The 13188-nt window shown below is 42.8% G+C and overlaps 1 protein-coding gene across 1 annotated transcript in view; it reads left to right on the forward strand.

The window, feature by feature from the left end:
* LOC122541279 (complement C4-A-like) overlaps nucleotides 1-13188 on the forward strand; it is a 128292-nt gene that overhangs the window by 96726 nt on the left and 18378 nt on the right. Inside the window, exons 18-19 of the mRNA XM_043677903.1 lie at nucleotides 3167-3281; nucleotides 6542-6612. Of these exons, the coding sequence (XP_043533838.1) occupies nucleotides 3167-3281; nucleotides 6542-6612 (186 nt within the window). The remainder of the gene's footprint in view (nucleotides 1-3166; nucleotides 3282-6541; nucleotides 6613-13188) is intronic.

A 13188-nucleotide genomic window follows, 5' to 3' on the forward strand; every position in this document is an offset into this window, starting at 1 on the left:
TGTGTTTGATTTTACCTTTTGTGCCAAGGGGTGTTTATGAGAATTGTTGCAAGTATTTGGAACAGCATCATTAAGTTGGCATAACCTGTTGGGTTTTCGGGTAGTTTAAGCTATTTGGTATTCTGTTCTCTTTTGTTTTCAGTAATCTTGTAAATAAATTCTGTTTTGTTTAAAACTAAGTGCTTTGACCAGCTGCATCTCTCCTGGAATGTCCACTCTATAACTGCTTGAAAAAAATATCAAAGTTAGGTTGCGGGCTACTTTCTTGTAATGTTTTGTGGCAGTCTGACCCTGGTCCATAACCGACAGGGGGTCATTGCGGGGTTTGTTCTATAGTTCTGATTTGGGATTAGGGTTGCTGGACTTAAGGCAGAGAGTGGTAGGTGTCAGTGTCTTTTGTCCCAGGTGTTGAATTTGTTTAGTTTAAATTGTCTTTGGGATAGCAATGGTTCTTTCAGTCAGCAAGTGTTTTCTGGGGGTGAAAGAAGTAACTTTGAGAGGTTTTGTAAAAGGTGATTAAGGCCAAGCTGTTGGAATTAGCAGACATGCTGGAACTGGAACTGCCTCCTTCTGTGAAGAATGGAGAGAAAAACGCGGCAAAATTTAAATTTGGTGGAAACTATAAAGGTGGCTAAAACTCAATTGAAAATGAAGCAGCTTGAATTAGAGACAAGAGACAAGGAAAGGGCAACAGAAATGAAACAGTTTGAGTTTAAATTAAAAGCAGAATAAAGAGAAAAATAAAAACAGAGGAAGATAAGGAAGAAAGCGAGGGAGTTTGAACTTCAGAAATTGGCACTTAGACAGGAAAGTCATCTTAAAAGGATAGAAATGAAAGCTGAAGGTAAGCTCAGTGAGGATGAGAGTGAGGATCAGCAAACCCATAGGAGGCAAAGGCCTGGTTGGGATCGGTTTAAGTATATTCAAGCATTTCCTAAATTTGCTAAGGAGGATGTGGAAGTCCTTTTCATCTCATTTGAAAAGGTGGCTAAACAAATATGGTGGCCAGTGAGTTTTGTTGATCCAAACAAAACTTGTAGGTAGAGCTAGTGAGGAATCTGCCTCACTATCAGAGGAGGTATCTGAGGAGGTGAAGAAAACCATCTCAAACGCATATGAGCTTGTGCCAGAAGCCTACACACAATGTTTCAGGACTCTAAGGAGGGACCCTGGTCAAACCTACATTGAGTTTGCGAGGATCAAACACAATAGTTTTGTTAGGTGGATAAGAGCATTAAAAGTAGAGCAAACCGATAATACTCTCAGAGAGATGGTTATTTTGGAGGAGTTCAAACATTCACATCCTGAAGTAGTGAGAGCTCATGTGGAAGAGCAGAGAGTTAAAACAGCAGGATTGGCAGCTGAAATGGCTGATGATTAGGAGTTTGTCCATAAAGCAAAGTTTGGCTGCCAGAATCAATTTCAATCCATGAGGGATAGAAACTGGGGAAAAGAGAAATCCTCACGTGGAAAGGGAGGTGTAGATCATAAGGGTAACTTACCACAGGGTAGAAAGTTAACCCTTGAAGGGGATAGAGAAGTTAAAAAGCTCTGGTGTTTTCACCACAATCAAGTAGGCCACATAAAGTCACTGTGTTGCGAGGTTAGGAAAATCACTAAGAAGTCAGATGGAGGTAAACAGGATAAGCCAGTGAATTTTGTTGGGGTTGTAATGGAAAGCACAGTGGAGGCTAGAAAGCTGTGTTGTAGAGTACTAACAGTTTAAGATGAAGGGGTTTTAAAAAGAAGACATCTTTGGATACTTGATCTTAGGGTAGGGTAAAAGGTCGCCACAACTTTGAGGGCAAGAGGCTTATACTGTGCGGTACTGTTCAATGTTCTGAATTCTTTTATTAAGAGGGGGAGATGTAATGATGCTATTCCTTTAAGATGGTTACACTGTCAATGTCTGCCTTGAATGGGTTTTAGGGTCACGTTGGAAATGGCGAACAGATACTGCCTCAAGCAAAAGACATGAGTGTTTAAAACAAAACACTTGTACAATGAAAGGGGAGTGGCCAGTTCTCCCAGTTCACCTTACCCTTGGTTTGGTTTGGCTTTAGCATTCTAGCTGTTCACTGAAAGCATTCAGTCAGTTTGAGGCTGCTGGTTCAAGAAACAGCTCACTGGAAGAGGGTGTTCCATGCTGCCATCTCTCTCTCCCTCTCTCTCTCTCTCTCATTCTCCTGTAAGACCCTGTGTTTGATTTACCTTTTGTGCCAAAGGGGTGTTTATGGGGAATGTTTCAAGCATTTGGAACAGCATCATTAAGATGCGACAATCTGTTGGTTTTTGGGTGGGTTAAGTCATTCGATATTCTGTTTCTTTTACAAGCACAGAACATAGAACACTACAGTGCAGTACAGGCCCTTCGGTCCTCGATGGTGTGCCGACCTGTGAAACAAATTCAAAGCCCATCTAACCGACACTATTCCATTTTCGTCCATATGCCTATCCAATGACCATTTAAATGCCGTTCAAGTTAGTGAGTCTACTCCTGCTGCAGGCAGCAAGTTCCATGCCCCTCTGAGTAAAGGAACTATCTCTGACATCTGTCCTATATCTATCACCCCTCAATTTAAAGCTATGTCCCCTCATGATAGCCATCACTATCTGAGGAAGAAGGCTCTCACTGTCCACCCTATCTAGCCCTCTGATTATCTTATATGTCTCAATCAAGTCACCTCTCAACCTTCTTCTCTCTAACGAAAACATCCTGAAGTTCCTTAGCCTTCCCTCATAAAAGGATTTTGCAAGCATTATTAAAATCAATATATTTTGCACGCTGTGTTAAAGGAAGCAGAAGAACTGGAGATATTTAGAGGGGAAAGTGAAGACCTTAGGGTGATTACATCCAAGAATAAAGCCTCCAAAGGTGGATTGCATTATTAAAATTAACATTGGGTGGCTGAAGAAGATCAAGAGACTAGAAAGGGTAATAGCCTCAATAAATTTTGAAATCTTCAATTAATATTCAAGACTAAAAATATTAAGATCACGTTTTTATTTAACTGGAAACCAAAACAGGTCAGGGAACAGTGGAGAAACTCCTAACAGCCAATTATTTTGTTGTTGTTAAATTTCACACACGGGAATGATGGTACATGCAACCTCCTCACGATCCAAAAATAAATGGACTTTGAAATGTGTGTAATTTTTTTTTCAGCTGCTGTGAGTTTAGAGGAAGAATTTTTCGATGAAACTTCCGTTTATGTGCGTAGCGTATTTCCACACAGCTGGCTATGGCAAACAGTCGAGGTTTACAATGCAGGAGATCACAAGTAAGGTGGTCTTGAATGACAAAATTGTTGTAAATATAATCGGGCATTCAGTAAAAATGTCACTTAGTCTTCATAGCATAACTTTTATTGTTGTAATGAGAAAAGCCATGTAGCCTTTATTGCAAATAATTACATACCTATTCATTCATGTGTGGAAGTGTCACCACAGGTCTGGCAACACGTGAGAGGCAGAGGTAACGTTTTGAATCCAATATGACCCTTCTCTGGCAACTTTAAGCTCAAAACAAGAGAACCCATGTTGACCTGGAATTATAGAATCCCTGCAGTGCAACTAGTAGCCATTCGGCCCATCGAGTCTGCACTGACCCTCTGACATGCCCCCTAGACCCACCCTATCTCCGTAACCTCACAACGGTAACTGTCTATCTCTTCACAGATGTCTGCCAGATCTGCTGAGTTTATTCTGTACTTTATGTTTTGTATCTATGAAAAATTGACTATCATTATATCTTGCTGTTCTACACTCTGGGAGAATACACATCAACTGATAAGTCCAAGCAATAGACGTGCACAGACCAGAATGTTTCAGTTGACATTCTTGGTTTATGCTCAACGAATTATGAGAATTATGAGAACAAGAACTACTGTTGGCCTTCTGCCACTTAGAGCTGATGATTAGCCAATGTGCATGGTCATATTTGTTTACAAGTGCATCCAAAATGGATTTAGTGATAGAAAAACAGAACATTTTGATAGAAAGATGCCTTTGCGACAGGAGCCTGGCACAGAGATCACATATTGTTTATGAAGTGCATAATGACATAGTATAAGAATGTGAGAGGTGTGAGAAGTAGGTTTTCGGATGCCACAAAGTTTGCCTTGGTGATTGACAGTGAGGAGGAAGGTGTTACAGGAAGATTGAAACAAATTGGTCAGATGAGCAGATGCATGGGAGGTGGAACTTGTCCCAGCTAAGTGTGAGGTCATGCTGTTTGGAAAAGGTAATAAGAGAGTGCTCAATGAATGGCAGAGCACTCGGAAGCTCACAGGAACAAAGGTATCCCGGGATACTTGTCCCTGGAAGTGGCAGGGTATGGGAAAAAGACAAACATGATACTTATCTTTCTCATCATGGCTTTTAGATTATACGAGCAGGAAGGTGATGTTAGAGTGATAAAGAACTTTGGCTAGTGTCACAATGCTGGTCCGATTCTCAAAGTTACTGTGCCCTTGAGTTTTTTTTTCAGAGAGGCAGGTAATTGGCCAGGCTGCAACAAAGCTGGGTTTGAAAGGTTTATTGGGGCCCTTTGTGTTTATACCTAACAGATAATGCTTCAGGAAGAGAGCTTTTGTGTCTTAAAAAAAACTGGCATCATCAAGGAGGTGTGGCCAGCTCTCTAGCTGCACGAGTCAGTTCAGGGGTTAGTTAAGTCAGGGCCACAGTTGAAACTGGAAGTTCTCTCCCTCCTTCCACCCTTCGGCCTTCATTACCTGTAAGTTGTCTGTGTCACTTTTACTCTTTGTGCTAAGAGTTCTGTTTATGGGGATTGTTGCAAGCATTGTTGGAACAGCATCATTAATTTGGGATAGTCTGTCGGGATTTTTTTTAGATTAGATTACTTACAGTGTGGAAACAGGCCCTTCGGCCTAACAAGTCCACACCGACCCTCTGAAGAGCAACTCACCCAGACCCATTCCCCTATATTTACCCCTTTGCCCAACACTATGGGCAATTTAGCATGGGAGGAAACTGGAGCACCTGGAGGAAATCCACACAGACATGGGGAGAATGTGCAAACTCCGCACAGACAGTTGCCTGAGGCGGGAACTGAACCCAGGTCTCTGGTGCTGTGAGGCAGCAGTGCTAACCACTGTGCCACCATGCCACCCATAGGATAAGTTAGGATAGGATAGGATAAAATAGGATAAGTTGGTTGGGTATCTTATTTTCGGTTCATTGTGTTTCATTCCATGAATTTGTAAATAAATTCGGTTTGATTAAATCTTGGCAGTCGGATTAGCTAATTCACTCCAGGAATGTCCACTGTAGCCCTACCTGAAACAAATAGCAAAGTTACAGTCCGGGCTACCTGCTTAAAAATATTTTGAGGGGTCTGACCTGCTCCATAACACGAGGCCTCAAGTACTGTGTGCAGTTCTGGTCACTACACACTAGAAGTATGTGATTGCATTGAAAGGGATCTGAAGGTGCTTCACCAGGATATTGCATGGGATTGAACATGTCAGTTGTGTAGAGAGACTGCATAAGGTCAGGCTGTTTTCTTTGGAGCCGAGAAGGTTGAAGTGAGCTCTGACAGAAGCGTATCAATTTTGAAGGATATGGAGTGGGTGGATAGGAAGCAACAGTTCCCTTTGATATAAGGGTCAATAACATGTGTGCATAATTTTAGGGAGAAAAGCAGAAGGTTTAGAGGGGATTTGAGGAAAACATTTTCAGTTGTCGGGGAGCATTGTTTGGGAGAGCAGTGGAGTCAGGCAACTTCACAATCTATAAAAAAAGTATTTCCATAAGCACTTGAAGTATCGTAATACTCAAGGTTATGGGTCTAGTGTGGGAAAGTTGGACTCGTGGTTAGTAGTGCAGTCTCAATGGACTAAAGCCCTCTTTGTGCTGTATCATTCTATGGTGAAAATGAATGTGTATTTTGCACGGAAGCATATCCTTCAGTTTTCATCATCGCCACGCACAATGGGGATTGAATTGGATGTGCACCACGAGTGAGAATGGGAAGAACTCAGTTGCTTTACAATAACTGATCTCCTGCTCATACAAACACAAACTTCTCGTCTAGATACGAGCGTGATCAATCCAAAAATCTAACAATTCCGTGCACACTTCCCTTGACTGATAGAAAAACAGGCAAAAGTGAGGACTGCAGATGCTGGAAATCACAGTCTCGATTAGAGTGGTGGTGGAAAAGCACAGCAGGTCAGGCAGCATCCGAGGATCAGGAAAATCGACGTTTCGGGCAAAAGCCCTTCATCAGGATGGAAGGCAGGGAGCCTTCAGGGAGGAGAGATAAATGGGAGGGGGTGGATGGGGTGGGGATGAAGGTGATAGGTCAAGAGAGGAGGGTGGTGGAAGGTAGCAAAGAGTAAAACAGTAATATCATCACATCTTATTATTATTATTGCATCTTATTTGACCTGCTGAGTGTTTGCATCAATCTCATTGCACTGGCATGAGATTTTCCAAGCTGGATTTGGAAACTAAGCTATGAATTTAACTTGATTCCAAACATTGCTTATCATTGAAAATTTGTTTATTTTGTTTAAAGGTTAAGAAACTACATTCCCGATTCCATAACTACTTGGGAAATACAAGCAATTGGCATGTTTGCAAATAAAGGTAAAGACCTGCAAATGACTGTTGGGACTGTATATCTGCTCCTTTTTTTCTAGACTCGCAGCATTTGTTGATGGACAAGTGCAGGTAGGTAAACACAGGGGGCCAACACCTTCAACATATTCTCTAGCTATCACCATTGTTAACAGCTAACCCGAGAATGCAACTTTTTAAAAAAACATTTTGTGATTTACACATGAAAGAAGTGAAACTATCATTGTATTCTATCAGATGAAAGGCTTATCAGGCAATCACACTAAACTTTTGCTATAAATTCTGTGTATTAGGATTGAGCCCTCCACTACCCACCTGATGAAGGAGTGTCACTCTGAAAGCTAGTGTGCTTCCAATTAAACCTGTTGGACTATAACCTGGTGTCGTGTGATTTTTAACTTTGTACATCCCAGTCCAACACCGGCATCTCCAAATCATCACTAATTCTCTGGTATTGATTTTAAGTTAAATGTTATGAGTCAAATGAACAACATGATTCATTTGCAAATGCTAGAATCTACATGTGTTCATACACAGAGTCATTCACTTATCAAGCAAGAAAGTTCAAGGATTGTATTTTGTTTTCCACAAGAACAGCGTTAAACAGAAGTCCCAATTCTCCATTATATCCCCAAGCCTGATCAATCAATATCAACATGCTTGAATTGGATTGATTCAGTTAACAAACTTATTTGAAACTACTTGTTGCATCTCCCATCCAGCCATAGTAAAAGCAATCATCATCTTTTTCTGCAGTTCACTCTGAATGAGTACAAGACAGTTCTATCTTTTAGGTTCATCATGATCAAGTTTCAGCCTTAGATCAAACCACCTACTAATGTTTTTGATGTAATTTTGTCAGGAGTCATGGAATGTCACTCCATTTATATTTTACAGATTAGATTAGATTCCCTGCAGTATGGAAACAGGCCCTTCGGCCCAACAAGTCCACACCAACCCTCTGAAGAGTAACCCACCCAGACCCATTTCCCTCTGATTAATGCACCTAACACTACGGGCAATTTAGTATGGGCCAATCCACCTGACCTGCACATCTTTGGACTGTGGGAGGAAACTGGAGCACCCAGAGGAAACCCACGCAGAATGTGCAAACCTGCGCATCTTTGGACTGTGGGAGGAAACTGGAGCAGCCAGAGGAAACCCACACAGAATGTGCAAACTCCACACAGACAGTCACCCGAGGCTGGAATTGAACCTGGGATCCTAGGGCTGTGAGGCAGCAGTGCTAACCACTGAGCCACCATGCGATTTCTATCTTGAAAAACATCCCTGTGGTGGAAAACGCTGAGATGCACTGTCTTTTGTGCGAAGAAATTACTTCTGAGTTGGGTTCAACAGGATCAACATCTCATCTTGAGGCTGTGTCCATGTTTTCCCATTTAATTGTTTTAGCAGCCAAGAAGAACAACCTTTCAGTGCTGTATGTCCCACCGATGCGACCTCATTCATCAGTCAAGCATGTTAATATTATAGGCTCAGATTCTAATAATCAAACAGCCCGCCCATCTGTTCAGTTGGTTAAACAAACAACGCTGAACAACATTCTGCAGAAAGGTCACTGAACCCGAAATGCTAACTCGGATTTCTCTGCACAGGTGCTGCCAAACCTGTTGAGCTTTTCCAGCATTTTCTGTTTTTTGTTTTGCTTTCACTAAAACAAAATAATTTTAAAATCATTTTGAGAATGGTGATTTGAATATCGTTTTATTATCGATTTCCCAGAGCGGTAGCAATGCTGAATTATTACTGCACTCAAACTCCGTTTAAATCAAGGGCAGCGTGATACTTAGGTACCCAGGTATATAGTGCGGTGAGGAAGGCATATGGCGTACTGGTTCTTCTATGTTCTATGTTCTATGTAATTAAGCCAAAACTACTTGCTTTTGTGTAAGATCCGAAGGTGCTGAAGGAACTTACGCAGATCTATTAGCATTTCAAAATCATTGGCTTGTCACAGAAGGAGAGTATTTGGCCATTCCTGGCTCCTTTGGTTCTGTGGCGATACAAACAGGGATAACTTCTCGACTCCAATCTAATTCTTCGGAGAACCTAATGCTTCCATCTTAAACATCTACATTTCTTGCTGTTTCCGAAAATCAGAATTTATAAGGTTTGCATCTTCTTGGTACTTGTACTGCTTTATCATGACCTTACATTTGTGGCCTGATATCCCAACCACACATTATAACTACATTGTAGAATCATAGATTACCTGCACTGTGGTAGTAGGCCATTCAGCCCATCCAGTCCACACTGACACTCAGACCCAGCCCACTACTCTATAACCCTCATTTCCCATAACTAATCTACTTAACCTGCACACCTTTGGACAATGGGAGGAAACTGGAGCACCCATGCAGACACAAGGAGATTGTGCACCAACAGGCGCTTGAGAGTGGAATCGAACCCAAGTCCCTGCTGCTCTGTGTCCGTCATGGCGCAGTTTCAGTATTGGCTCTCCATGTAGTGGTTTCAACAACATCACGGTGTCAGGAAAGTTAGTTTGCCTTCATCTCAACATTTAGATTAGATTCCCTGCAGTATGGAAACAGGCCCTTCGGCCCAACAAGCCCACACTGACCCTCCGAAGAGTAACCCACCCAGATCCATTTCCCTCTGACTAATGCACCTAACACTATGGGCAATTTAGCACGGCCAATTCACCTAATCTGCACATCTTTGGAGGAAACCGGAGCACCCGGAGGAAGCCCATGGAGACACAGGGAGAATGTGCAAACTCCACACAGACAGTCGCCTGAGGCTGGAATCGAACCTGGGACCCTGGTCCTGTGCTAACCACTGAGCCTCATGTTAATGCTACTTGAGGATTTAGCACCAAATATTTTATTGTCACAGCACACCCACTTAAAATTGCCTTTTGTAAAACTGAAAGCTGCTTGTCTGTTAGTCAATCCTTTATTTATGCAGAGAATAGTAGTATCCCGAGAGTGCAGATAGAGGCAATTAGACCCATCAAGTCTACATCGATCCTCCAAAGAATATCCCATACTCTCCACCCAATCAATGTAATGCTACATTTACCATAGCTAACCCACCTATCCGCACAACTTTCGGTGCTTCAGGACATTTCGCATGGCCAATCCACTAGCCTGTAGATCTTTGGACTGTGGGAGGAAGCTCGAGCCCCTGGAGGAAGCCCGTGCAGACAAGAGGAGGTGGGGGGAGTATGGAAACTCCACACAGTCTCCCAGGAATTAAGCAAAAGTGAGCACTGCAGATGCTGGAGATCACAGTCATGATTGGAGTGGTGCTGGAAAAGCACAGCAGGTCAGGCAGCATCCGAGGAGCAGGAAAATTGACGTTTCGATCAGAGAACTCTCATTCTGATGGAGGTCTCCTGCCCAAAACGTCGATTTTCCTGATCCTCAGATGCTGCCTGATAAAACCCAGGAATTAAACCTAGTCCTTGTGAGCCATCGTGCCAGCCCTTCATTCTAGTGTATTCTCATCCCATTCTGTTAACTTGGGAATTAACCGTTCATTCAGCAACTTATCAAATCACTTTTGAAACTTGAAGTACTTTGCAAGTAATGGGGGCAGCAGCAGGAGTACAGCACTGCAGAGTGAACCTGGGGGTGAATGGCAGTGGGAGTTACCAGGTCAGTCAGAATAGGACAGAGGGAGAGGGAGTGGAAATGAATCCAGAGGCAAAGTTCCAGATGTGATGTCACCACTCAAAAAGTGACATCGGCTTGGCTTCTCGGGAACTAGGCACAGAGTCTGAGTGACTAGTATCTGGAGGGAGGCAAAGTATGAACTATTTCTGTTTGTCATTGTAGTTTGTTAGGATTAAACACTTAGAGCAAAAAAAAACCTGATTTTCATGAATATTGACGAGGTTGTGTAATTGGTTCCTAGATAATTGCCAATTGTTCAATAAGTTCAAAATGTCAGAACTCTGCCTCATGGAATGTTCCTCCTGCAATACGTGAGAAAACATGGACACTTCCAGTGGCTATGTATGTGCAAAGTGTGATCAACTCCAGCTCCTGATTTGCTGAATGGAGTACCTGGAGTTGCAATTAACTCAGCATGAAGCATTCATGAGGCTGAGAGTATCATGGCTAACACATTTTGTGAGTTGGTGACTCGACTATTACAGTGTGGGTGAACATCCAGGAAGACTCGTAAGTGTGGGCAGGGAGTGCAGGAGTCCCCTGAAGCCTTTCCCTTTTGAAGCAGGTATGCTGTTATGGATGCTTTTTTTTGGGGGGGGGGTGAGGTGGTCTCTCAGGGAAAGCAACAGGAGCCAGGTCAGTGGGCACCATGACTTGTTCTGTCATGCAGCAGCACAGGCAAGAGGTAATGGTAAGGAACGCCATATAGTCAACAAGAGTTTCTGTGGCCATGAGTGAGATTGCTGGATGGTCTGTTGCTTCTGTAATATCCAGGTCAAGCATGCCACTAAGCATGCACACGATATTCTGAAGGGGAAAGGTGAGCAGCCAGAGGTTGTGGTCCACGTTATTATGAATGACATGGGCAAAAAGAGAGGCAAGGTCTTACAAAGGGGATATGGGAATAAAGAACATAGAACAGTACAGTACAGGAACAGGCCCTTCAGCTCACAATGTTGTGCTGAACATGACTCCAAATTAAAGTAATCCCTTCTTCCTGTCCTTGATCCATATCCCTCCATTTCTTGCATATTCATGTACTTATCTGAAAGTCTCTTAAACGCCCTTGTCATGTCTGCTTCCACCATGACCCTGGCAGTGTTCCACACTCTTACCACAATGTATTAAAAGGCTTGCATCTCACACCTTTCTCTCTCTCAACTTAAATGCATGCCCCCTCTCTTTAGACATTTCAACTCTGGGAAAAAGATTCTGACCATCAACCCTGTCGATGCATCTCATAATTTTTAGAAATTTCGGTCACTGCTCCAGAGAAAACAACCTGTGTTTTTTTCTAGCATCTCCTTATAGCTCATACCCTCTAATCCAGGCAGCATCCTCTCCAAAGCCTCCACATCCTTCCAGTAATGTGGCGATCAGAATTAAACACAATACTCTAAGTGTGGCCCATGCAAAGTCTTGTCAAGTTGCAACGTGACATCCTGACTTTTGTTCTCAATTCCCTGAATAATAAAGGCAAGTATGCCATATGCCTTCTCCACCACAGGAACTATAGGCTGTAATCTTGGGAGTACTCCCTATGCCATGAGCTAGTGAGGCCGGCAAAAGGAAGATGATACATTGGAAGATGTAGGAGGATATCTTGCTCAGTGGTATCTCTTCCAAGGCACGTTGGACTTGGACAAGAAAGAGGGGTTGCACATCAATATCCTTCCAGGCAGTTTGCTTCTGTCACTTGGGAGGGTTTAAATTAGTGTGGCTGGGATGCAGGGACCAAACTACAGGCCAGCATGTGGAGTGATTGAAGAGAAGTGAGGGGCTGAATTAAATAAATCCAGTTAAAAGAGCAGGCAAGGCCAGGTGAATGAACACAGCAGGCTGAGCGGTCTGAGTGCATTTATTTTAATGCAAGAAATATAACAAACAACTCAAATAAACTCAGAGCCTGGATTACCACATGCAACTATAATGATGTAGCCATTACAGAAACCGAGTTGAAGGAAAGGCAGGACAGTGTCTTGATGTTCCAGGCATGACAGAGAGGGATGTAAAAGTGGAAGAGGAGTTACATTATTGATTAAAGAGAATATCACAACTGCACTCAGAGATAACATTGTGGAGAATATCACAGCTGTACTCAGAGAGGACGTTGTGGAGAATATCACAGCTGTACTCATGGAGGACATTGTGGGGAATATCACAGCTGTACTCAGAGAGGACATTGTGGAGATTATCACAGCTGTACTCAGAGAGGACATTGTGGACAATATCACAGGGGCACTCAGAGAGGACATTGTGGAGAATATCACAGCTGTACTCAGCGAGGACATTGTGGGGAATATCACAGCTGTACTCAGAGAGGACGTTGTGGGGAAGATCACAGCTGTTCTCAGAGAGGACATTGTGGGGAATATCACAGCTGCACTCAGAGAGGACATTGTGGAGAATATCACAGCTGTACTCAGAGAGGACATTGTGGAGAATATCACAGCTGTACTCAGAGAGGACATTGTGGGGAATATCACAGCTGCACTCAGAGAGGACATTGTGGGGAATATCACAGCTACTCAGAGAGGACATTGTGGGGAATATCACAGCTGCACTCAGAGAGGACATCTTGGAGGGCTCAGCAAATGAAGACATATTGAAGAACATAGGAATAAGAAAGTACAGTTGCTATGTTGGGAATATGTAATATGATTCTCGATAACCAAGCAAGCATATCATGGAAAGTTATAAAAACAGTAATATTTGGTAGTGAATGATATTAATTTACTCAATCAATATTCACTGGGACTCTCTCAGCACCAGATGCTTAGTTGGTTCAGAATTTGTGAGGCACATCCATGAGAGATACTTGAAACAATATGTTGGTAGTCCAACTGAGGAAGGGGCCATAGTATAAGTTGTGTTGGGAATGAGCCTGGCCAGGTGATAAAAATTTTAAGAGGGCAGCATTTTGGGA

Source organism: Chiloscyllium plagiosum, chromosome 37 (genome assembly GCF_004010195.1).
Source record: "Chiloscyllium plagiosum isolate BGI_BamShark_2017 chromosome 37, ASM401019v2, whole genome shotgun sequence".
Lineage (NCBI taxonomy): Eukaryota > Metazoa > Chordata > Chondrichthyes > Orectolobiformes > Hemiscylliidae > Chiloscyllium > Chiloscyllium plagiosum.